The sequence below is a fragment of the Vidua chalybeata genome, chromosome 3, assembly GCF_026979565.1.
Source record: "Vidua chalybeata isolate OUT-0048 chromosome 3, bVidCha1 merged haplotype, whole genome shotgun sequence".
In the NCBI taxonomy this organism is placed as follows: Eukaryota; Metazoa; Chordata; class Aves; order Passeriformes; family Viduidae; genus Vidua; species Vidua chalybeata.
In genome coordinates, this window is record NC_071532.1 from 57,906,336 (window position 1) to 57,931,810 (window position 25,475).

The window sequence follows — 25,475 nt, forward strand, 5'->3', positions numbered from 1 at the left end:
AAAGAAAGAAGAGAAAAAAGCTAGTTAACCGAACAAATTTTTTGCTTTATCACATCATTTATGTCATTTTTATGTCATGCTGGAACTTGAGAAGGGCTTCAAAGTTCTTTCTCATTCCAGTAGAAACACTTTCTTCCCACCTGAAAAACTAAAAAAGCTGTACTACAGATTTTTATGACATGTATTTCCAGGTACTGAAAATATAAAGAAGGTATGCATAATTATTTTTGTTTTGGACACACAAATCTATCATGAAAATATCTACCTAGTCTACAGTGATTTCATATGTGGCGAGTCTCATGTGATGGCTTCAAACTGCCCGGTGACAAAAAATTATTGTTAGTTTGTTGTGTGGTGACTTGTATATCCAATTCCAACACAGCAAAGAAATCCATTTTTATAAATTTATAGAGAAGTTCACCTTGGACTTGTAGCTTTCCAGGCTTTCACCTACCAAGTAACTTTATTAAAACCTCAACAAAGTTTAAATGAACAAAGTTACTACCTGGTAACTGTTTTTATGGAGTGCTCAAGCTGCACACGGAACATTAAGGGCCCTGTGTGCCCTTAATGGATCTTGCTCATTTTCTATAGCTGAAAGGTAGCATGTTCAAAACTTGCAAGGTAATTGTTGCTGTATGGTTTGTAACTTTCAATAGAAATGATGGAAGTTAAGGTGATATATTTCTCAATGTTTCTGCATGAAAATCACTTCTTATCCTCTCCCCAGATGCCTGGCATGTTATTGAAATTTCTGATTCAGAAACACTTAGGTTTGTCCCTGTGTAATTTTGTTGAGCAATCAAAAAATGGATGAGGAAAATAATGCTGACCCAAAACAAAACACACAAAAATGTGGAACAGAATGGAAAAGCTACCAAAATGCTGTTTTCTTTACCAAAGTGGACTATTCTCCTGAAACGGCCAATGTCATCAAGCCAGCAATTTCAGCAGCTTGTGTTGATCCTGAACATGCTAAATGTGGCATAATTTCCACATCTGACAGATGAGAGCTTCTTTAGTAATTTTTCATTCCTAATGAACTTGCGTTTTATTCCCCATATGGGATTAACTCCACATTTTCACCTTCTAGTAATGCCACCTGAACACTTTCCCTGCTGGGTGGAACTTTGTTCTGTTATACACAGCAGATGCACTCATTGTATGGCTTTCAGTGGACTTGGTAATTAATGAATATGGCTCTTAGTTCTCTTGCTGGAGAATCAAGAAATGATGCTGAACGTGTTAAACATTATTTCTTCTTTTACCTTTCCAGGTAGCGGTCCCCAGTATCAACCTCCCAATATTTTCTTAACTTTTCTCAAAAAATCAGTGGAATTATTCAGAATCCAAATAAAAACACAAACTTTGCTTTATTATTTTTTCTTACTGCAACAAATACTTAAATTCTTTGGTGCAGCCCTGCTCTTTGATTTCTTTGAATTTCAAATTTGGTCATGTCAAAAAATATCACAAAGGTTTTTTTGTTTATCTACAGAGTTTTTAACCAAAATTACATTATAACACACAAACACAGTCTTCTCTTTAAGGCACAACACATCATATGCACATTCTGTTTGCCAAACTTATAAAAGAGACAATATTATATAACCCTTTCCCTCCCCTGCCCCCACCCCGAAAAAAAAAAAGAAAGAAAAATTGCATCCACTTCCAAAATCAGCTGCTAATAAAGTCACAGTAAATTATTTTCATCAATAATTTACACAAATTACACGTCTAGACAGGATTGTCATTATACAGTCTGAGTGCATTCCAATTCAGATTTTTTGGGTTAGGTAGGCTAAAGTCTGGTTCAAACCTCAGTGCTGAGAATATATCCCATTTTGAGGAATGTTGTTGAACACCACCTCGTTGGCTGGAAAATTCGTTTTGGTGCTTTGCCAGCTCGAGTCCTTTGTTCACTCCTGTCAGGGCTCACTTGGTGTGTACCAGCAACCTCCACAGTTTTAATTCATTTAAAAACGTTGCATGTATAAGACCATAGAGCTTTCTTATGTAGCACTAATGTTTTAACTCCATTCAGCAATCTGAATTCTTCAATTTGGAATTTTTAATTCCAAATATTTCTTCCCTTCTTAAGACAATTCATATGTGTAAAGCCAGAGGCATTGAATCACACATAAAAATTCAGTGTACTTGAAATATGTATACATATATATATATATGTATGTATATATATATATATACATATATATATATAAAAGGATCACCAGCTTTAGAATTCAGTTACAAATACTCTAGTTCCAGTGCTTGATGGAGAGCCAAGAGGTCCGAATGACTGGATATCCTCCAGAAAGGCATGTTGTGCTGTGTTTGTTAGAGGAGGGAAAAGGTCAGGAAAGATGAACACTGTGACACAGGGCAGCACACGACACACAAGGATAGTTAGAGATTACCAGCACCTATCTTACACCACTGTGTTTCTGGATTGATTTTTGCTGTTCAAGTACTGACAAAAATCAGACCAAAATAGATCTGAGCTTAGTAGCTCAACTGAAGTTAAAATAATTAAATGATAGCCTTTTTTAATAGTTTCTTTGGAAAAATGCCTGTTACTTAGTAAGAGTTACTTGCTTATTGTTAGCACGCAAGCCTGTACAAAGGAGCATTAATAGGAAATCACTTAATGCTCCACCTATTTGACTGCAAAATACTGAATCATCATTTGCAGGACTATATGACTTCCATGAAAAGATGCTTCTCACTCAGCACTTCAAAACAGAGCTGAATTACATTTTTTCTCCATCCAGGCAGAAAAAGAAATGTCTTTGGATAAGAAAATAACACATTTCTAGTTTAAGAAAATATAATTTGTGTTGCAGAAAGCATCAGTGTCTGTGAGAGATGCAGGTATACACACTACTCTCTTTCAATAGCTCATCAGAACAAAAAAAAAAAAAAAAACTACATACTACCATGTTGTGTTTAGATCTATTTGAAATGTGCTATATTCATCCATCTCTCTGAATTCTACATCTATCCATGCAATATAGCCAATGTTAAGGAAAAAGCATGCCCAACCAGAAAGCCCACAGTCCAACCACCACTGTTTAGCAAAAAATTATAAAGGACCCATCACCAGTACTGTACCTATATTAAGGAACCATTTGGAATGAGCATTTTGGTTATTTCCATTTTGTTTCCACTCCAACTACTAAGAGAGTGTCCCAACTCCACTCCAATGCTAAGAGAGTGCTTTATTTTGCTACTCCTAGCACAATAAGATTTACATTACTGGTCCTGTACAGACATTGTGAGGCAAAAAAAATCAATTTCTGCACACTTCCTGGGGTTATACTGGGAAGCATGGCAAAAATTACTAATTTGATATGTTTCTGAATATTAAAAACTTTTCTACTGAAATTAAACTTGAATTATCATAATAAGGAAACTAAGAAACAGTTTTTTAGAAATACAGATTTGGTGCACAATCTCTACCTTATGTTCTTTTTCCTTTAGCAGATATGTCTTTCTTGAAGCAAATTATATTTTTATCATATTTGCCCCAGTAAACTATGGATCTTCATCTATCTTAGCAAAAAAAAAAAAATTGCACAGTCCTATAGATGTTTTCCACATTCTCTGTAACACTTCTCTTGAAGCATTCATAATTTCAGCATTTTAAGAAAAACACCTCCCAACCATCATATCATAACCCTTTCTATCTCTTCTGTTTATCTTTTAATTTGCTTGAAGTTTGTCAGACATTTTTTCTGCATTATTTTTCCATCTGTTTTAAAAATAATTTTTTGTTTTGGTTTTTTTTTTTTTTTTTTTCTTTCCAAAGTGAAGTGAAGCAAATGCTAGAATCCAAATGGTTCGTTTTGCTCTAAGTGTTGATCTCATCATGCTCTTGTTGGCTTGCATCTGTGGACTGAAATTATTTGTCATTTTGTGCAACACTGACAGAAATGCAAACAGAAAGGCTTGCATTAGTAGCTACGTATCACACCAACATTTCAGAAGACAGGTTACCTTTTTTGCTGCCTGTTCTTCTTCTACACCATCCCCAATTACAACATATACTACTTTTCTGCCAAACCTTTGCATTATTCGTTCAAAGCAACTTTCTTTTCCTGGAAGATAAATGAGATAAGAGTTCAGAGTGAAGTTACCTGATTAGCTGCATGCTCCTCATCTCGGCCATCTCCAATCACAACATAAGTTATGTTAGTGCCAAATCTGGACACTATACGCTCAAAACAGCTCTCTTTGCCTGAAAAACAATGCACTATTTATTCAAGCTATCAAGTGAGTTATGGTGAAGCCTTACAGAGGATTTTTGCAGTCGTAAGACATTGCTACTGCTACTTTTAAAAAGTTCCCAGCCTTGGGATTTAGAGCCAAATCTGGTAAGAAGTAATGGATTCCCTTAGTGACACTAAGATGTTTCAGGTAAAACCAGATCTCTTAATCATTACAGGAAAGCCACTAAGACAAAGGAATTAGCAGCACTGCAAAAATTAATAGGTTAGCAAATGAATAATTGAATTTAAATATTTCCTTGTGATTGTAATAATATTCTTACAAGGAAAGTAGAAATTTTAATTCTAATGTATCTGCAACAATGAGTGATGTAGTAATGAAAAAATTTAATTAAATGATGGCTGAGGTAATAGTTCTGCCTGACACTGCTAGAGTATGCACTGCTTTTTCCCTTGTGAAAATAATTTATGAAACATATTGCAATGCTTTTGTCAATGAAGTGACACATTCCATGCTATAAAGGTTGTCGTAGGTATAGAAATGAAGCATTCCTGAATTGCTGATTGGTAAAATCCGCAAAATTATCAGTCATTTCATTGTACGTTGCATCACATTTCTCAGGAATGACTGCTTTTCTTGGTTTTCAGTTTTGGATGCAATTTCCAGAAACCATACATTTCCAAACCATAATGCACAAAAGGGACACAGTTGTGAACAGAATGTGGAAGTGCCCTTTTGTTATCCAGCAACACAGGTTCTGTCAGTAACACCTGTCATTCCCATCACTGACCTACTATGCCTCAGGAAAAGGTTTGTGAAGCTGTGGTCTGGCTTGCATAGATCTGAAGGTCAGAGCAGAGGCTAATTTAACAGGATTTCTGCTCAGATTTGAATTCACAAAAAACTTTTCTTCATTCTCTTCTGCAAGTTTTTTGTTTTCTGCACCATACTGAGGAGTTTCTGAGGCTTTTAATCAGAACCTCTATTCCTTTAGGCATCATTGAAAATAAGGTGAATTTGGAATTCTTTGACATAAACACATCTGAATACATGCAATGCCTAAATCTCATAACTAAAACTGCTAAGTGTCAGGGAAGTGTTTTGGAATACATCCATTACTGGAAAGAAAAAAAAAAAGGTAATGCAGTGTAGTCAGAATGGATGAAAGAATAATTTTCTTACCTATTTTGGTTGCACTGTATATATTTTCAATAGGAAAAGCTCCTCCTAAGCTGTATAGTAGAACTTTTGCAAGTGCTGGGATAAGCTGGGTTGTTGTTACCAACACGTTTACACAATTACTCCTAAAATAAGAGAAATAGTTTAAGTTTACATAGTTTTAAAACAGTACCCAAATGTTGATGAGGTGAACTAGCTGTGGAGAGCATAATGATCCCTCAACATTTACTTCCATTCACACAGTAGAGCTGCTCAGCACCATCACTTACAGAAAATGTACATAAGACCCCTGGTGAAATCCTTTAAAAATATGTAGGCCTGATTTGTAGGAAGTATTACACTATGGTTTATACAAACTAGGTCTTTGAAGATGGATCTAGTAAAATACAGATATTTAAGACCATCAACAACCTACAAAACAAGTTATTTGAATGTTTTGAAAGCATAATTTTCATGCTGGCAATTAATTGTCAGTAGTTACCAGCAAAATAAAAGTGTTAAGAGAATACAAAAACATGATTTGTTACTTTTTTATCTATCTTTTATCTACACTTTTCTCCACAATGGCATCACTTTCTTCAAGTGTCAAGAGTAAGACTATCTCTGAAGAGGGGGAGAGATAAGAATGATCATGTTGATAAGCTAGCATTGAATGGTGAGGATGAAAACTTGAATGGGGAAGTTGTGCAGGCCAGAGAACTCAGAGCCGAGATACTTCAGGCACTCACAGGCTGGAACATGAGCATGATCATGATGTGGACGTGGAGCTGAAAGTAAATACCTGTGAGTTTTCCTTCTGGCATTTCCACAAATTCCAAGCAAGGCCCTAGGCTGCTATTTTCACCTTTATCACAAATATATCTCAATTTCCTGTTAACAACCTAACAGGAATGTTCAGCTGACTCACAGGTAGCTTCTGAAGGTTTACAGTTGTACAGTTCTTTGAAGACATGACTATTATTTAAGAATCCTGAGTGAAGGATAACAGACTTTTTTTTCAATTTTCCAGACTCATCCACCAATGCTCAATTTTGTTACCAGAAGTCTCTCTGAAGACTAACAATTTAGAAAGAAATGCAGAGCTAAACACAACAGCTTACACAAATTTGTTACTTTTTTCCTCCTGAAGTGCTTCACACATTGTTAAATAAACAATTAAGAGATAAGCATATTGCAAAAATTGTTATGTTGAAATTAAGGTTTTTGTGTCTTTCCACTTGACACTGAGTCTTTTCCCAGACATGTTCAGAAAGCAAGATTACTTAATGCTGCTCTTTTTTGTGGTTTAAAACTAGGATTTTTTAGGATTTCTGGAAAGATAAATATTGCATGGCTTACTAAGTAGCAGCAGGGTTCACGGTTTTTAAGGAAAAACATTTAAGTTTTTTGTTCAATGTTTCTGGAACAATACATTTTATGTCCCAATATTGGGAACTCAGACTTTTAACTGAGTTAAAAGAGATTTTTGCTCTTATGAAAACTTAAGATTTATACTAAGATATACTGATTTGCTTGGAAGGACAGAAGAAAAATGCCCTTATATTCTGGTATCTGTACAGTATTTAGGTAGCACTGCAAATAGGCACAAACATTGAAGGACAGAACAGAGAGCTGTGGAGTTCAGAGAATGCTATCCACAAAGTAATAAATTAAAATCTGTCTCAGAATTCTACAATACACTTTCAATGTACACACCTTTGAGAAGACATTTCATACTATCTTTAGTAAATGTTGGAATCAGGGTAAATGAAACCACTTTCCAATTTTCCTGTGTGCTATTCAAAAGTCATAGTAGACCTGCTCTGTTCTTTAAAGGCACTAATTTATTGTAATTTAAAATGTAAAAAAATATCCATTACATGTCTAGAAACTTTTTTTTTTTTTGCAGCAGACTCAGATACATACCTTGTGCTGATAATTGATAATGACTTAAGTGCATTTGTTAGCCAGGAATCTGTCAGAGCTTCAATTTCTGCTCTTAATTGCAACCATGCATCTCTTTTAGCGGGACCCAGGAGTCCTTTAATGTAAGAAAAGTGAGAAAAATAGAATTAAATTCTGTATCAGATAGGGTTTATGGTCATTGTTTCTATTTTAAATTCTACTACATCTTGAAAATAATATCAAAGAGAAAATCTATTGTCTTCAATGATCAGGAAATCTTAGGTTTTATTTGTACTTCACTATATGAAGGAATGTCAGATAGTATTTCAGATAATAATAACAATAATTAGTTGCATTTCTTTATGTATCAGGCTTCATTTCAAAGTATTCCTTTCAGAAACACATATTTTTAAACCAGCTCCTCCCACATACATTATTCTCATTATTAGAGGCAGTGACAAGGAGATCCATGTCATTGGGATCATAGGTGAAGATGGTCACAAAAGAAGATAACTTTAGAAAAAACCATTTAAAACTGCCCTTATGCCCTTATGACTCTGCAGATAGTACACATACAGAAATACATTTGTTTGCTGATGGCTTGGTCTTCATGTCCTGTTGTAGTTGGTCCCTTTTACAGCATTTAGAGCCTGAAATGGCTGCACATCTTATGTTCTCATATCTCAGCTGGTCCTTAAAAGTTAGTCCTCAAAATCTCTTTTTGGGTATAAATTGTCAGACATTTAAAAGTTCCCAGCCTATTGAATGTTGAGACATGAATTTGCTGGAACCAAGGTATTTTAAAGGTAGATTTGGTCATGGAAGAGCAGGGAAATAGGCTTCCTGAGCTTTAGTATCCCTTTTCTCTTTCACACCCTCTAAGTGATGATGACTGTCTTCGCAACAAGTGATAATGATTGACTTCAAAAATCAGAAGTGAAACAACCTAAAAATATATGGATTAATCTTGCCTTCTGATAATTTCTAGCAGCTCTTTTGAAATAAACTTATACAGATAAGCTAAGAAGATTACTAAAAATGCTAAGATGTGGAAGACAAATGAAGAAACTTGCCCATTAAGGATGGCTTATATTTCAGATGAAGGATATGTAGGAGACAATAAAAACCTTAATCCAGTGCACTACATATCTGCACTCTGTTTGCAATGTTTTGTTCCTCTCAGTGTGTTTCCCTGTCCTGTGCTCTTGGATTTGTTCTCTTATCGGTGTTAAAGGTTTTATGAAATGCAGCAGCTTCAGAATCTTAGATGCATCAGGAGATACAAGAAAATCCAGTAAACTTTTGGTCTTTCTTTGTTTCAAGAATTATTAATATATAACAACTCTATTCACAACACCAATGAAGGGCAAAGTAGGGCAAGTGAAATTCAGCCCACTACTACCACCCTTTGGTCCTACTGCTTCATCCTGTGGTAAGGAAAGACTGAATTACTAAGAGTGAAAATACATGACTGTAGCAATTACTGAAGACTTCTAAGTATTCCTTGTCCTCACAGTCTATTGTTAAGGAGGTCAGTTGACACATTTCCCTCCTCAGAAGTAGGCTGTCTGTCTCTGCAAGGCACACAGGACTCTCCAGAGCAGATTCTTTTGGCTCTGCTGCTTGATTGCCTACAATCCGCTAGTGCAGACATAAGCAAGTCCATGAATTAAAACAGTAACAGCAAAATTCTTGTCCCAAATGAAATTTGGACTTACTGGAGACAAAACTGTGTAAGCTACAGAGTCAACACAAGGGGTTATTGGCATGGCAATAACCATATAAGTGATAGAATATTCTTGCATCCACTGGTGAAAAGAGATTAGCAGGTACCCTGCAGAAAGTTTAGGTGACAGTGTTGTTACCAACCAGATCATGAAAATGTATGGTGGAAATGGCCATCCACAACCAATTTGTGCTGTGAAACTATACAATGTCTTTCCTAGAGCAACAGCAAATCTGAGGTAGAATAAGTAGTTCAACAAATCAGTAAGGTAAGACTAGCTGGCTCTGAGGGAGGAAAATTGGCTCTGTGGAAGCTAAATGGAAGCTTGCTTTGTTTTCCCAACTGCATTTCCCGTGTACAACAGCATGTGGCTTTGCCTTTACAGTCAGTAGCTTTCAACAGCCATTGGTTCAGTCATATCACTGTCCATTCCCTCTGTGGCTTCCCAGGCTCCTTCCCTGAGTGGCAGCTCATCACCATGCAGCTTAGACTGATCAGCATTTAAAGTTGTTTTTGATAATTGAACTCACCTCCTATGTTGTTCTTGTAAGTATTATACAACTCTTTTACTCTTCTGTAACGGAAAGCCAGCTTCCTCATCCAGTCAACCCCTCCTCTTACACCTGTTGGCAGACAAAGGTTTGCACTACTTGCAGCTGCATGGAAGCCATCAGTTGCAAAACTGTAGGTACTGCAAACACCCAAAATACAGTAAAAATAAATACAATGTATTCCTGTAAATGCTTAAATTATTTCATCTTAAAAAAAAAGAAAAAAAATTTCTGTATCTTACCTTAGGTCTTGTCCATTATCATCTGAAGAAACATCATCTATATGAACTTGATCACATTCCTGTTAGAAAGAAAAGAAAGCAAACCCAAATGACAAATTTATCTTAGCAGAGAGTGCACTTGGGGTCACGGTTTAGTGGCGAGCACGGTGGGCTGGGCTAATGGTTGAACTAGGGGATATTAGAGGTATTTTCCAACCCGAATGACTCTGCGCTCCCCACAGCCTTAGCACAGATAAGAAACGAGCGGTGCAGGCCACTGGCTGCACCAGAAGGTGGCAGCCTGTGCACACCCACAGCTTCCTACTGCTGTCAACATCTTTAAAATAGTATAACCTTCAACTTCTACACTCACTTCCATATCACTAGTTAAAACAGACCTTTAGAAAAGCAATATGCAATTTTGGTGTGATTTTTAGGAGTAAAATTATCTTAAATTTAAAGCCACAAAAATTGCAAATGTCATTTGCAGGCTCCCTAGTATAACAATACTTGAAAATCATATAAACATTATTTTCTCACTCACTAAAAGCAATTGATGGTGAACCTCAACAGGCATAAAAGTTAAATAGTTTGGACACTTATCAGGTTCTTCTCATAACAGTGGTAAATTGTACAGATAAAGGATAAATCTGAACAGAGGACTGATTTCTAAATGTGTAAGCCACAAGTTCTTAGAGTGTGAATTTAGGGAATTACCATTTCATCTTTCTACTTTGTTTGCTTTGCAATGAACAAAAACTTAAGAGACTATTACTCATGTGAACTAAGTTGTTAAAAAAGGGCAATTTTGTATTAAAAATACATATTATTTAATTTTCAAATACTTAATTTCATTGCATCATACAAGCAATCATAATTTAAAATATTGGGTCAAAGCTAAAAGAAAGAGTTGCCAGTCTCTGCTTATGTGGATTAATCCATTAAGATAGGATAATAGAGCTGTGTTCAAGGAACAGGAATGAAGCATTCTTCCCCTCACTGGAGAAATAATTTTTTTAGTTCTGCCTGAGGAGATTATCTTGAGCTGTAGAATACTTTACTCTTTTGGATGTAAATAGCAGATGAAGAGAGAAAGTAAAGGGATATTTTCTTTATCTTTATTCATCATTTACAGTCCAGAAAAAAAAATGCAATTGTGCTTCACCCAGTGGAGGATAGGAACTCAAAAATCAGACAAAAAATCCTACTGGGAAAAATTATGACTCTGTATTTTGCAACGTCTGGGCAATATCTGGCTTCCCTATCACCTTCACAGATTTCCCTGGAGCTTGTAAAAGTGTTAAGTTCAAAAGTTTAAAAATCCTATGGATATGAAGGTGGACTAATTAAATGGAGGGTACACAAAAGCCTTGATGGATAAGGAGTGTCTGCTGCTGTTTGGGTTTTGTTAAGCCTTTCAGCTACATTGTTCCAGCCTTGAAAATTCTAGGTAACTGTTCTGCTGATAATGTCATTATTACGTTAAATATGAGTGGGCGGCAAAAGCTCAGCTGTTTAATTTTTTTTGTCTCACAGTTGGTTCATTGTGATTCTGTGATTGACTCCAGAAACAGGATGAGAGAACCATGCAGTTTTCTGATTAGTCACCTCCTTGTCCCTGCAAGATACTATACTTGTTAATATAGGAGTTAACATGTGTGTTATATAGTAGATCAAACCCAACAGCACTCTCCAACTTCCTCTTTTTCCCCCTTCCTCTTCTCCTCTCTATCTATGGGTCATCTCCTCTCTATGTGCTGGCAATACACATTTTCTGACCAAGAAACAAGCTCATGTGCCCATCACTCATTGTTTTCTTTTACTTTGTTTTCTTGTTTACTTATCTACTTCAACTAAAACATTTACCTTTTACAAATTCACTTACATGGTGTGGAAAAATCTGGCCATAGAAAAAGAAGAAGTGGGCAGTTTGAGCAGATTTGAGATAGTTCTCCACTTTTCTCAAAAGAAAAAGGAAATTGGTGGCACAACACTACGTCTGAGTTTGCTTTTAAATGACACCACAGAGTTATGGGAAAGAAGGAAAGAAAGCAAATTCTCTGTCAATTTAAATATTAAAGTAAAATATTTTTTACATCAGCTACGGTACTGGTTAAGCTCAAGTCACAGTGGCTGTCAGTGCAATGTCAAAACTAAGAAACATAAAAATACATTTCCTATTAGAGCAAATACAGGAAAGGAATCTAAGCATAATATCTAGCTTTTGCTTGAAGCAATACTAATCTAAATTATATCTGAATGCAGTCAATTTTTTGCAGCAATTTTTAGAGCCTGAAAATTTGATACATCATTGATAAAACTTATCATCCTGGACTGGACAGTAATTTCATTATCCAATAAAAACACTGACTTACCACGCTGAACACAAAACTCTACTATACTTTCTTAGGCTATACTGAAAATACCTTTTAATATATATATTCAGTCTCTGTTAAAACTAGTGTTACTGCCTCCCAAATTCTGAGACTTACCTAAATCCAATTTTTAATTTTTCATTTCTATTTCTAATGAGAAAAAAAGGACAAAATCTCCTTTAAAATATGATAGGATAATGATAAAAATTGAAATATAATTCAGTTTGTTTGAAATGAATACTCTTTTTTTCACTGACCTGAAAGTGGAGTGGAATAATGGAGTAGGAAGATTCATGTCTGAATTACTACTTGCAATTTCCAGAAATTGTTTTTTTTGGTGTGCATAATAAGCCTTACCAACATTTCTAAATGCTGTCTTAGAATTAATACTGAGATATGAAGAAAAACTCGATTTTACTCCTTACCCGGTTGAAAAGAGAATGCCTTAGTTTGGCCATTATTATAAATCTGAGTCCCATCCTTAAGCATTGTTTAGGCACGTGAACTTTCTGGAACACCAGACGCCTATTTTCATGGCAAAACACCAACTGCCCTCCCAAGTGATATTTCTCAAGGTAACTAAAATTTATACCCTAAGAATGCAGTAGCTGGAGAACAGCCTAGCCTGAAATAAAAATGCAGCTTGGCTGATTAGAACATGGGTTACTGATCAGCAGAGAATGTCTCAGCAGATTGGAATTTCTGCATCAACAGTTCTGCAGTGACACGGATTTGCATAGAGGAAGGAAAACTTCATTTTTGTATGTGAAAACTTCAGTAACTTGGTTATTATTCCTAGAACCTGCTGTGGAGTGTTTGCAACCAAGAAAGACAGGAAAAAAAAAAAAAAAGAAAGTTTAGAGGATGTAGTGACTGGAGTAAACATTACAGGTACACAGGTTCAGTAGTACTTTACAGTTGTCATGTCCAGAGCCACGAGGTGTACTGTGGGCTGAAGATGAAAGCAAGACAGAAGGTGTGGAATCTGAGGCCTCACCACTGAAAAAGTGACATGATGAACGGATAAGCAATCTGCCTGGCAAATAAAGGACTATCTCACTTCCTCCAGTGAGAACTGAAGATGTCATGTCTTAATGGTCATGATCATCAGCAGCTCAGGACTCATTTCTGCTCCCCTGGGGGAGGACAGAGAGAGAGGAAGACAGAGAAAGAGAGCTGGGGAGAGGAGGGGAGATGAGGGAGAGAACCCAAGTCAGACTCTGGGAGTTCTCAGAATTCATTACATATTCATCATGCAGATGCACTGCAATACTCAGTAATGGCCATGTGCTCTGCAAACAGATTTAAACAGACAAGCTTATCCATCAGTATATTAAAGAATGCCTCTACATACTTGGGCACTTTATCCTATTTGCTAAGAAGACAGAAAATTGCTGGTCTTCTCGCACATACCGAAGTGTATGCATACAACTCATTTCAGCACATGAACTTTGGAATTTTGGTGATTTTGTGAGTTGGTTTTGAGACCAAGATGAATTCTGGGCCATAAAGTACTAAATTTCTTGTAGAAATTGTGATTATTAAATATATATATATAAATTGCTTTTAATCAAATCAAACTGATTGATTTACGAGACTCTCTAAGACAGCTCCCAAGTAGTATTTTTTATTTATCTCAGACTGGGAACTTTCCAAGCTATGGAATGAGCTGGCATATGAGTTTTTGGACAGGGGTATTAAAACCATCCTATGAAGATTAGCCAAAATGTAATGATCCACCTATGACAGCTGAACTTGCGATCTACAGACAAAATAAATAATGAGAGAAAGGAATGAAGTTTCAATGGCCATAAGCAAGAATAAAGAGGTATGGCAAAGCTCCATTTTGCTGAACTCTTCCACTTGAACTCAGCACAACATTGAAGAACAGATTCTACAGAATGGCTTGAATTTTGTTCCTGCCACATAAACTCTGAACATGCAGGGGCAAAGGTAAAAAAATAAATTTAAGAAATGCTTTGAAAAATTTATTTGGAATCTCTTCCTGGTAGAGGGTGCCAGAAGAAAACATTCAGTGAATGTACTTGAATTGTCAAGAGTTGTCTCACTAGGACTGCAATAAAGCACACGCTGAGAAAAGCATGTCCAGGGCTTTACTTTCTTTGGTTTCTGCTGCTGCAAGGAGGAAGTGCAGTTCAGGTGTGAGGTGAAGCAGATTCCAGTTTCTTGACTTAAAAAGAGCTAAGAATAAATGAGATCTGTAAGGGATGATGAAGACAACCCCAAACTGGTACCCTCTGCTTTTCTTACTGCCTACTTGATGAAGGAACAAAAAGACAAAATCAATATCCCAGTGGATGGAAAAATTGAACTTTTCTTTATTTTGTCTATTCACTCACCAGAGACCTTTCTCTGGAATTCTAAACAAAACTTCGAAGTCTTCCAGCTTCCATTCATGGCAAGTATCTGTCCATGGAGGGAAGTCTGGGATCTACTCTGAGTAAGAAAACAACCATTTTAGACGAGCAGAAGGTTTGAAAATCCCCTAGGTTAATTTGAAAACTGTTTTTCACTCTGTGTCTTGAGTGAAACATGGTTGTAGGCTGTCATTGTCTGTGTTAACAGACCCAGACTCTAAGAGTGAAATAAAAAACCTGTGGAGCCCAGCTGACAAACCTGCTTCCCAGACCACTCTCCCTGTGAGAGTCCATCCATATGCTTCTGAGAGGTGAGCTGCCCACAAGGGCACTTCCTAGAAAAAGGTCTCTCCCTTTTCTGGCCAATTGCCAAATTGTATTCCCTGGGTATATTGTGACAATACCTTGATTCCCTGGTTACCTTGGAAAGAGAAATCACTGATCAGAACATCTATCACAGTCCCAGCTCTCTGATGCTGCATTCTTTGAGGTAAATAAAGAATATTCCACATTTGAACAAGTAACAGGGGCCTGTAGCCAAAAGGCTGCTGAGGTATGTCAAGAGAAGAACAGTCTGTTCTGGTCAGATGAGGGCACCCACTGAAAGCAAATTGAGAACTGGAAGAAAAGAACGTGAGGCATGTATGTTACCATCCTGGAGATGACAGCAGACAGCTTTACATACATGGAAACCAAAGGACAGGACAAAGAAAGGAATGAGTAGTTTGCAGATTCTCTCTCTCACTGAGTTTCACAGAAGGACTCTGGTGCCACCGGAAGTCAGTGCCACCTGGTTGGCCTCTATCTGATGAGAGTATGACAAACCCAAAAACTACATAGGCAGAAATGTCACACACAATAAATACTAATGCACAGCAAAGCCACTAAGTTAAAAATCAGGAATGCTGGTGCTAGCATTCCTTTGACTCTTACCTCTAAATCATTAAAAAATAAATGTGTGTCAGCAAGATTAAAAATCATTTCTTCCATTCGCAGTCCAAGGGTCACTGCCATGGGTGGATCCTTAAAAAACAAAAACAAAGTTAGCTAATTATATACCACTAAGTTATAGTAGAATTACTTTAAAAATTGATGTATATAAAGTGTTTTGAAAAATTAACACTGTAAGAAATTTCCCTGAAATCCTTTCAGTATTAAGCTATTTTAATATAATGCTGTAATAAGACACTGCTTAACCTCTGTTTGTGAGAAAATTCAGAGAGTTGTGGATGCTGAAAAATCAAATTTTTTAAAGCCGAGCAATTTGCAACCTGGCTGAAGTGACAGGAAAAAACCTGGTGGCCATAAACACATATATAAATATAAACAGAAACAAGTATAAAGAAGACTGGAAATAGGGACGGCGCTTTTCATAAAAGATGTATGTGGGAACATACATTCCTTTGGAAGGCATATATAAGTTTGTTGTTTGATCTGTAGATCATCCCTTTATTGCTGATGAAACACAGGAATCCTGTCCCTGGATAAGATTCATTCAAAATGTTGCATTTGTTTGTAGGTTGTCTTTCACACTCTCAAATTGCTCTGCCTCAGCAAGACCCACGAATCTCTGGATCAGCAATAACACTGTCTGAGAGCATTGAGCATACGGCTAAGGCAAGGTAATGAATTCAAATTTCCTAGGTTTGCTAGGAGAGAGGTAAAGCAGATTTGTGTTACCTTACATTTGGTTTAGAGTAACAGTCCCTGGTGCTTTGCTGACATCTAGTAATTAGTTTGATTGTTGCATTAATCATCTGCCTGAGCTTGTGGGGTTCCGTTAACTTTTTTATGCTTAACACAAAAACTGCAGTGAACTTTTAAAACACATGCGGTCCTCTTCTCATCAAAATATGAAAAAAATATTTCATCATTTAAACTCTGACTAACATGAGCAAGTTTTCAGAAATCCCTTCTTAAATATCTTGAAATTTAAAGTCTAAATGCTACCAGCATTTAGCAACAAAATCTCACAAAACCTCAAATGATCATTTGTTACCATTAGGATGAAAGGCTTCCCAACCAGGATCAGACACTCACTACTCCAGGGCTTTGCAATGACGGAATAAAAGGTGGCTTCTGCATTCAAGCAGTTAATAACTAATGGTAACATCTGAAACACTGACATACTTTGACTGTTGCTCATGAAAAACTCATACTTGCAGGGAAGAATAGTGTTCAAGAAGTTGTAACGGTCCAAAGTTAGACCCAATTCGCTGGCAGTGAAAGGAAATATTTTTATGTCAACCCTTGAACTGATATAGACTACTTTTCAGAAGCAAAAAACAAACACAGGAACAGAATTTTATCCATGCTGTCTTCTATAGCAATGTTTACTGGATTTGAAAGTCACAGGACTGAAGGCAGCACCAAGTGCAAAGGTCAGATTTCCAAGAGGATGATTAAGGAACACCATTAACATATTAGCAAAATTCATGTTAGGCACTGACAATACAAATCACCAAAATATCCTGGACTCATGAGATTCCTCATCAAGCCATAATGCTTTTATCAAAATGTCATCACTTATAAACATGTGTTTACATTTCTTTTGTTTGCATTTCTTTTCTGCGCATTGTAAACTATAAATCTTTTCTCCCTAGATACAATATAACAGAGGGTATTTGCAATACACATTTTTACCTCAATCCCATGAATACTAAGGCATGTGCATTATTTTATGCACAGGTGGTAACTCATTATTATTTATATAAGTTATTCACTGGAGTGCTTCCAAAGCTGGAATCTCAGATATTTAATTCTCAGCCTCTTTTTTACCCCTTCCTGGATAGAAGCAGACTTGAATGCAGAAATTTCCTATAACATTTTCCGTTATAATTCAATTTGTTTTTACAGAAACTACCAACTATGTATGACAATTTCCTGCCTTGCCTAGTATAGTTGGGAGATATAAATGTGACAAAGTTCTTATGATTTTCTTATTAATAGTTGTTTTGTAACCAGTTATGCCTGACTATTACTATTAAAATTATATTTCCTAAATTCCTGTTTTGACAAAGGCATGAGAAGGCTATTGCTAGGTACAGTATGTAAAATAAAATAAAGCAAAGCAGAGGGAATTCATTTCAGCTTAACATAAAATCAGTCTGGGATCTCCCTGTACAACTTCTGCTAGGGAGAATTGCTGGAATTGAATTCTCAAGATATGAACAGTTCTTCCCTTAATAAATTGGCCAAAATTTTGCACTGCAACTGTTTAACAAGAATTAAAAATTATGTTCCATCTGCTCTTGCCATGTTAAGTTCTTTCCGCCACATGAAAAAATAGACAAGAAAGCAGATTTTTAAGGGTCTTGTGGCTTTATAGTGTTTGCACAATATGGAGGAACATGGCAATCATAATTTTACTGTCTTTCAGTCTGAAGCAGAAGTTACAGACTGATTCAAGTGGCACAAAGGACTGAGTGTTGAAAAGAAAGCAAGAAACTTGCAGTTGATACAGACCTTAGCACAGCAAATTGAAAAACTTAGTAAGAGGCAGACTGAACTTCTGTTAAAATTGTATTTTGTGCTACTCTGCACAAGCACACACAACAGAGGAAAAAAGGATTAAAAAAAATCTGGAAGTTTTCCCCAGAAAATTCACAGAACAAAGAACAACTCTCTGGCCCACAGAGGTATGATGTTAGCCAGATATCATTAGTGTGCAGAAGAACCCAGACCAGCTACAACACTTCTGTACACCTAAATACAAATTACTTCAGTTTTGTTAGGATGAAGGCACTAGACTGGAGCCAGACTGTCTGTCTGTGGACTTCTGTACCAGACTGGTCCATCCATTGGAATGCCTCTTGGGAGACTAGATAAAAATATCCTGGGAGGACCAATACTTAAATGTTTTGATCAAGAGGAGAGTAACTGGAATAAAGCCCCAAAAGCTCAGTGTCCATTAGTAGAAGAGATGTATTTAATACTATCTTGGAATGTCAGGTTTCAGCACACATTCAAAATAATTTCATTTCCTGGGAAAAAAATTGCAAACACCAAAGTGACTTTAATAATACCTTGGAAAACAAAGAGATAAATAGTCTGTCAAGTAGATTCATTGTGACAGGAATTTGCATTCATGAAGCCTTAAAAATAAGCAAGAAAACAAGAAATTTTTTAAGAAGTTATTTTCAATGGGTGGCTGTCCTGAACAGACTTTAAAAAAAATGACCTTGGAAAAAAGTGGAAATGCTAATGTTAAGTACCAATATTTTAGCTTAAAGAGACTTCTCTATATTATATAGGAATCTCAGATTTAAGTTCAGTCCTCACTCTCTCAGAGGGGACACTTGTCCCAGGAGAAATTCATGTGGATGGTGATGGAGGAAGAGAACACATCTCTTCTTGATAACCATAGCTGATGAAGGAAAACTCACGTACTCCATAGGGAGTTTCTGTTCCATGCTCTCTAGAAGGCAGTAGGAAAATCAATCTCAGACAAGGAGGGAGTGAATAGAGAGGACAACTGGAGGTGATGAGAGATACACTATTAATACAGGTCGACAAGAGAATATTTATGAGTGAATTTGGGAGTGCCATCATGGGTGTTAATGGTGACAAAGCTTTTTTGTTTAATGACCAGACAAGCAGACAGTAAGTAGTAAAAATCTTCTGAGTCCTTTCCAAAGAAGTGTACAAGGTATTTAATGAGGCTTCCTTTACAACTTTCTGTCATTTCCTATGTTATAAAAAATGGCAAAATATGATCATAAAGTGTGGATTTGTTTTGATTTTTGCACTTAGAAATCACATTCTCCGTCTTCTAAGATCACAAAGGAATTTTATTCTTCTACTAGAGAGTTGCACTTTGAGTTACAGCATTTATCTGAGAATCCTTGCCCTCTAGATTGACCTGGGAGAAATGAATAAACTATAAACGCTTGGAGCTAGAAAAACTCCAGCTTAATCATCCTTCAACCAGCAAGAATAACTGGAATGCAATGGAACAAAGAATACACACTGTTCACAGGGAATAAGAATGTACCTCATAAACTTTTAAGAGACGATGACATCTCCTAACAGATGTCATCTGTTGTGTCCTGTCACATCAACAAATGCTCACTTAAGAGCTCAGCATTGTAGAAAACCATATCTGTCAACTGGTGCTCAGCTGCAAAAACCATCATCATCCACACAAGTCATAATATAACAGCTCCAATGCCAATGTTCACAATTTGCTACTGCAGTAAGTAATTAAAAATAGAAGTGTACTGATTTCATGAAGTACAAAGCAGATGAGCAAATGAGGGGAAAAGTGAGAGGTGATCTTACTGCTGGAAGGCAGCACAGCTTTCCTGAAACCTAACACAGGTGTAGTATAGTTTTTATTCTCTTTCTAACTTAGTCCAGTAGAATAGCCAATATACCAAAAGCCAGAGAGACACAGCCACAGGTAGACAGCAGCAAGGCATGGAATATTCTCCTGGGAAAGCTTTATATTTTAAATGCAGAAGTGATACACTGGCCAAATTCTGGCCAAATCTCTCCCAGTTCAGTTGGGTTTAAAGCTATACTCTAGATAAGCAGCAGCAACTTGCCCCATTTTTAAATGAGATGCTTACATCAGCATCCTTCAGCAAATCATTAATTCTGTTTAAGCATGGTTATTATAAAATTTTGACATCAAATAATTGTCCTAGAAAATTCTGACATCAAATAATTACCATTCCATGCAAAGTGCTGAACAAGAATATACCAAGGAGAGTGTCCATTCTCAGCTTTATAAATCCTTAGGCATAAGTCAGAAATCTGCTGTTCTCTTGACAAATACATAACCTGAAACTTGCCTACTGGATCTAGGCCTTCCGAATAATATCAGCCAGTGAAAGCCCTCCTCGCCTAAGGAGATGCTGGTTTGACTTTTCTTTTTCTCTTCTACTCCAACCACTTGTTAAACTGTTGAAATCTTTTGAAAGTGTTTATTTCCAGATACAACTGCAGCTCTTGAGTGCTCCTGCACTCACATGTGGATCCCTATGCCAGGCTGTGCCTCCTCTCACTGCATCCCTATGCAGCCTGAACTGCAGCAGAACAGAGAAATTAAAAGACTAATTCCTGATTTTTTTTTCACCTGGTACTCAAAAAAACAGGAAAAAGCTGGTGAAAACAAGGAATGAAAGTTTTTATGTTAATGAGTACATGAGAAAGAACTGAAGGTGAATATCCTTGCCTGTTTGTATATTCCCACTAGCTCTAAACTCAGCATCTCACTCCTTCTGAGAATGAAGTGAGAACACTTGGTGTAAGAAGTTGCCTTCCCTTAAAGCAACATTTGCTTTAACAACACACTATTCTCATGTAAAAAATTAAAAATGGGAGAAGGGGAAAATTCTGCTTGTCCTGCAAGGTGTTTTTTGGTGTGGGTTTTTTTTTTTTGGTGTAGTTTCTCTTTTTTTGTGAGTACCTTGACTATCCTATACAAAATAGGCTCCTGAAATATATGTGGAAGAACATGTTATTCACAGCTGAGCATCTGTGTGACATTAGATGCTTTTACTTTTTAAAATCAGACAGCAAATCATCACAGTTAAAAAATTTACTATCTCCACTATTTTGCACTACCCTCTTTCTTTTTTCATTGTTAGGCAACAATTTTATACCACCTTTCCAAGATAAACAGTTCTCTCAAAAAATTTGAAAGACCTATGCGATAACAAGGCTTCTGCTGACAACCTCACAATTCTTGGAGCATTTACTCTCATAGCTACCCAATTCTCATAGCAATCCAATCTTCAGTCTGGATTAAGACCTTGTATACAGATGTAAATCATATGCAGAAAAGATAAGGACCATATGTGCTAAACATGTTATGTACCAGAGCTTAGTGAAGTCTATTTGTGTGATCTTTCACTTCTCCCATTTCTAACCTCTTAGGCACTTAGGTTGAGACACATCACACCTTAAATTTAGGCAACACTACAATGACATACAAAAGCTAAAGTCTACCCATTATAAGCTCTTCCTGTATTCCCTTTCCTACTGCTCTAGCTTCCTTGCAGTCAGTAATATTTATATTTGACTTTCACTGGTAATAACTCATCACACAAGTTCTTTGTAAATATGGCAATGGCAGTCACTGCAGTAAGGAAAAAGTCTACTACTTTTATTTTATAGGGTCTGGAAATGAATACCTTTCCCTACTTGTGTGGATGTCACCTATCAGTACCAGAAAAAGAAAAAAAAAAAAAAAAAGAGAGAAAGAGAAAAAAGAAAAAAGAGGATTTTACTTAAGAATTCTGTATTTCCACACCATTTGTTTCATTGTCATCCATGGCATTTAACATTTGTTTACTGATGTTGATCTCAGCAGTATAACTACATTAATTTCACTAACCCTTGAGACACTTTTGGTTTATATAAGACTTTATCTGCTGTCAGTACTACTATCTGTTAATATGCCATTACTAATTTACCAAGAGAAATTACATTTCTGTTGCTGTTTCCAAGACAGTTTTCAAAGTTATCCACGGGTGTTTTGTGAGCTACAAAATGTGCTCTGATTTTTAAAACTATGTGTTACAGTTGATTTTGGAAACATCCAAAGAGCACAATCAAAAAAGACTGAAATAAATTTATCACTGTGATAATTCAGCAAGTCCTGTGGTAGTCTATGGGCTACTCTCAAAGTGATTCAAAAGTTCATGTTCAGCTAGGTTTCTCTCTTGTTTTGATAACTATTAGTTGGAAATGGTTCTGACAGTCACTGTTGTTACGTCTGAAAAACAGCAGAAAAGGATTTTTGACAGAGTACTGAAAAGTGCAAAGAGCTGGCACTGGGAAGCCGCAAAGCAAGGAAGGCTGTTTTTTACAAAACATGAGTACCTATCCTTATCTTAGCATTCCAGAAATTCAGATTTTACACTTGGCCTGTGACTTTTCCTGTTAGCTTTATTTTTAAATCGCCACAAAATGTTGATTGCATGGAAGACTGGCCCCTCTCTGGTTACAATCCACAGGTTCTGGCTTTGACATTTCTAACCCACTGGTAGGAGAGGGGGTTGTAAAAAGCATTTCTGTAATGTACTGTTTTTCACATCCTTTTCTCTGATTCTGGCTAGAATAAAGAAACTGAAAACATGCTAAACAAACCCCTTATCCGAGACAATATGGACATGGTTATGTTCTTAAAAAGAAATACATTTGCATTAATTTCAATTGAACAGCACAGCACAGAGAAAATAATATATGTACATACTGACATCCCCTTGTCCATTTTCCTCCTTCCACATATTTGTTTTGATTTTTTGTTTTATCCAGGCCCTTAGCTCTACCTCTCCCATTAGTCTGTTCCTGTTGCTATACACCAGACCCTTCTCACCTTGTCCAAGCAGCCATTCCCTGGACTCCCAGCACCAGCTCCGGAGCTCCTGCAGGCTGCCACTGCCTCTCTTTGCCTCCCTCGCTTTTCTTCTTGCTTTCCCACTCACAGCTCTATGACCTGAACTCCTTTTGGACTCATTGGAGGAGAGAGGATGCTTAAAACCACATGGGAGAGGGTTTCACTCCCCAGCATTACTCATCCCAGAACCAGCCAAGAGAACCAAAAATTCAATGAAAAAGGTGGGGAGTCAAATGATGCAGTATTCATCAACAACATCTGCAGCTGGCATTGAAATAAGTCAGACTCTTACTCATCCTATTCATAAATTTCCTGGTAAATTCACCCACCAGCTCAGTTTCTTCTTTCTTCCTCTACTGTTCCAGATACTGTCAGTTTTTTCCATTTATGCACTTCATTTATTATCTCCCTGCAATGTCTCTTCCAACGCATGTCAGGAACCTCATCCTTGTTCCTCTATAAATTCTCCTCTTATTTGCAGCATCTGCTTCAGCCCTGCCTCATGTATTGTATTCAGGGTCTGTGTCTCATTTCTCTCCTTGACTTCTTCACATTAACCCTCTGAAAATGGGGTTTACTGTACACTTTACCTCTAACTTCACCCATAAGGGCCATAAAGAACACAGAGGTGAAAAGCATGTACATAGTCAGGCCAGATAGCTGCAGTGAATTGACACAAAATTCACAGCTCACATACCTTGCCATACTTCTGTGCATACGATCCTGTAAGCAGCGAATGAAAAACTATGATTGTTTCATCCAAATCCCAAACAAATACACGCTGAAAACAGAATAGAGGAAAATATTATTGAACAAATAACATAACAGTCCCACCACCACACCACCCAGGGAGACTAAAAATCAACTGACTCTAAAAGTTTAACCAAGTACTTATGAGCAGGCTTTCTCTGAAAATCAGCAATAACAGTGTATCATGCATGGTAAAAAGTCAAAAGACAGTAACTTTAAACTCATCAACTATTTCTTCTTTGTTCTCTGAAAAGCTTTTCACAAAAGCTCTCTAATAGAGATTTCAGAAAAGTGATTGGGGGTCAAACATAATTGTTAAGGATAAACAGTACTTTCAAGATACTTCTCTGCAAGTCTTATTGATTCAAGACTCTTTTTATTTCTGCTGTATAACTAAAATCTTGGGTAAAAGTGCTATAAGCCACTGCCATATAGAATTTAAATAATACTGTAGGATAAACCAGATTATTTTAACTCAGTTTCATCCATTCAATTTCACTTGTTTGGATTCTCACTGGTAAAAAAAATAAATAAAAAAAACCAACCAACAAAAACAAACCCTGAAATGTAAGAAGTTAGCTTTTTCACTGGAAAAATTAAATCCTTTTAAAAGAAAAAAAAAAAAAAAAAAAAAAAAAAAAAAAAAAAAAGAAGTAAGTTTTTGAAGTTTTTGTACAAAAGCAATGGCATTTACACTCAGTTCCTAGCCGTGCAGCCTACCCTGCTACCCCAGGAGAGGCCGTGTGGCCAGCCAAGTCCCAGCAACAATTTTGTCTCGTGCTGTATCCAGGGCTGGTCAGTGAAGGCAGGGCAGTGGGGCAGGCCAGGGCTGCTGGCTTGTTGCACTTCTGTAGTGGCAGCAGGGGACACACAGCACTGGCAGGCAGCACAACATGTCCCTGGTGCTGCAGCTGGAGTGTCACCTACACACACAGGCACTGTGCTTCTTCCTGCTGCTCCTGTCACTGCAAGGCACAGCCATAACTTCACTGAGGTAAGCTGCCTCACTGAGATCTGCTGATATAATTTACAAACACAAGCAAAAACTGGTGCCTAAATATTTAAAAGGCTATGGCCAGATGACCCTGCATATTACATTGCATCCATAAATACATGTAATTAAGCTGAGTGATATATTTGAGATTTCCTATTTCAAAAACTAAAAGAAAACATGACACTTTTGAGTACAGGCTTGTGGTTCTATTGCACAAGAAACTGACAGACACGTAATGTAGAACAGTAAAGTCTCACTGTGCATGTATATTAAAACAGCTACTACTCTCCGTTACATTCAGTTAGTAAGACTGAGTCCATAATGTCTTCTAAAATGCTTTAAGCTATTTTCACAGCTGCAGTATTCAGAATTTACACTTCATCAGAAGAAACCTCCACATTAACATTCATCAATTACCACAGACATACCTCCAAGTCACTGTCCGGAGGGGGTGATGGATTATTCTTCCGCCCTCTACCCCGAGACTTAGACCCAGAACTCCTACATGTTCTCTCATCAAGGTCTTTGATTGGCGTGGAGGGGCTCTGCACTGTGTCAAACTCCCCTGTAGAGGTAACCATTCATGTCAAAATTAGCACTGGATTTTTAAATAATCAACTTTTTTCCTCAAAGTTCAACGTGTCTGTATGCAAACTCAATGACATGAGACATGTAAAAATGTTGTATAAAAAGAATGATAATGTGGCTTATCTTATGTAGATGGGATCAGCAGATGCCACACACACTTTTGGCTTTACTAATGAAACACTATAAACCTTAGCAGAATAAGACAAAAGTTAAAATGACACATATACACCTGAAGATACACAAATACACATGAGC

The 25,475-nt window shown here is 36.8% G+C and overlaps 1 protein-coding gene across 1 annotated transcript in view; it reads right to left on the minus strand.

Annotated features, from left to right (window-relative positions):
- Window positions 1-2,097: 2,097 nt before the first annotated feature.
- The window catches only part of EYA4 (EYA transcriptional coactivator and phosphatase 4), a 38,148-nt gene continuing 14,770 nt past the window's right edge, over window positions 2,098-25,475 (minus strand). The window contains exons 7-15 of the mRNA XM_053938009.1: window positions 25,061-25,203; window positions 23,586-23,669; window positions 15,475-15,564; window positions 9,810-9,868; window positions 9,547-9,707; window positions 7,312-7,426; window positions 5,410-5,531; window positions 3,997-4,097; window positions 2,098-2,328 (exon numbers count right to left, since the gene is read on the minus strand). Coding sequence (XP_053793984.1) covers window positions 2,248-2,328; window positions 3,997-4,097; window positions 5,410-5,531; window positions 7,312-7,426; window positions 9,547-9,707; window positions 9,810-9,868; window positions 15,475-15,564; window positions 23,586-23,669; window positions 25,061-25,203 — 956 coding nt within the window. The 3' untranslated portion in view covers window positions 2,098-2,247. The remainder of the gene's footprint in view (window positions 2,329-3,996; window positions 4,098-5,409; window positions 5,532-7,311; window positions 7,427-9,546; window positions 9,708-9,809; window positions 9,869-15,474; window positions 15,565-23,585; window positions 23,670-25,060; window positions 25,204-25,475) is intronic.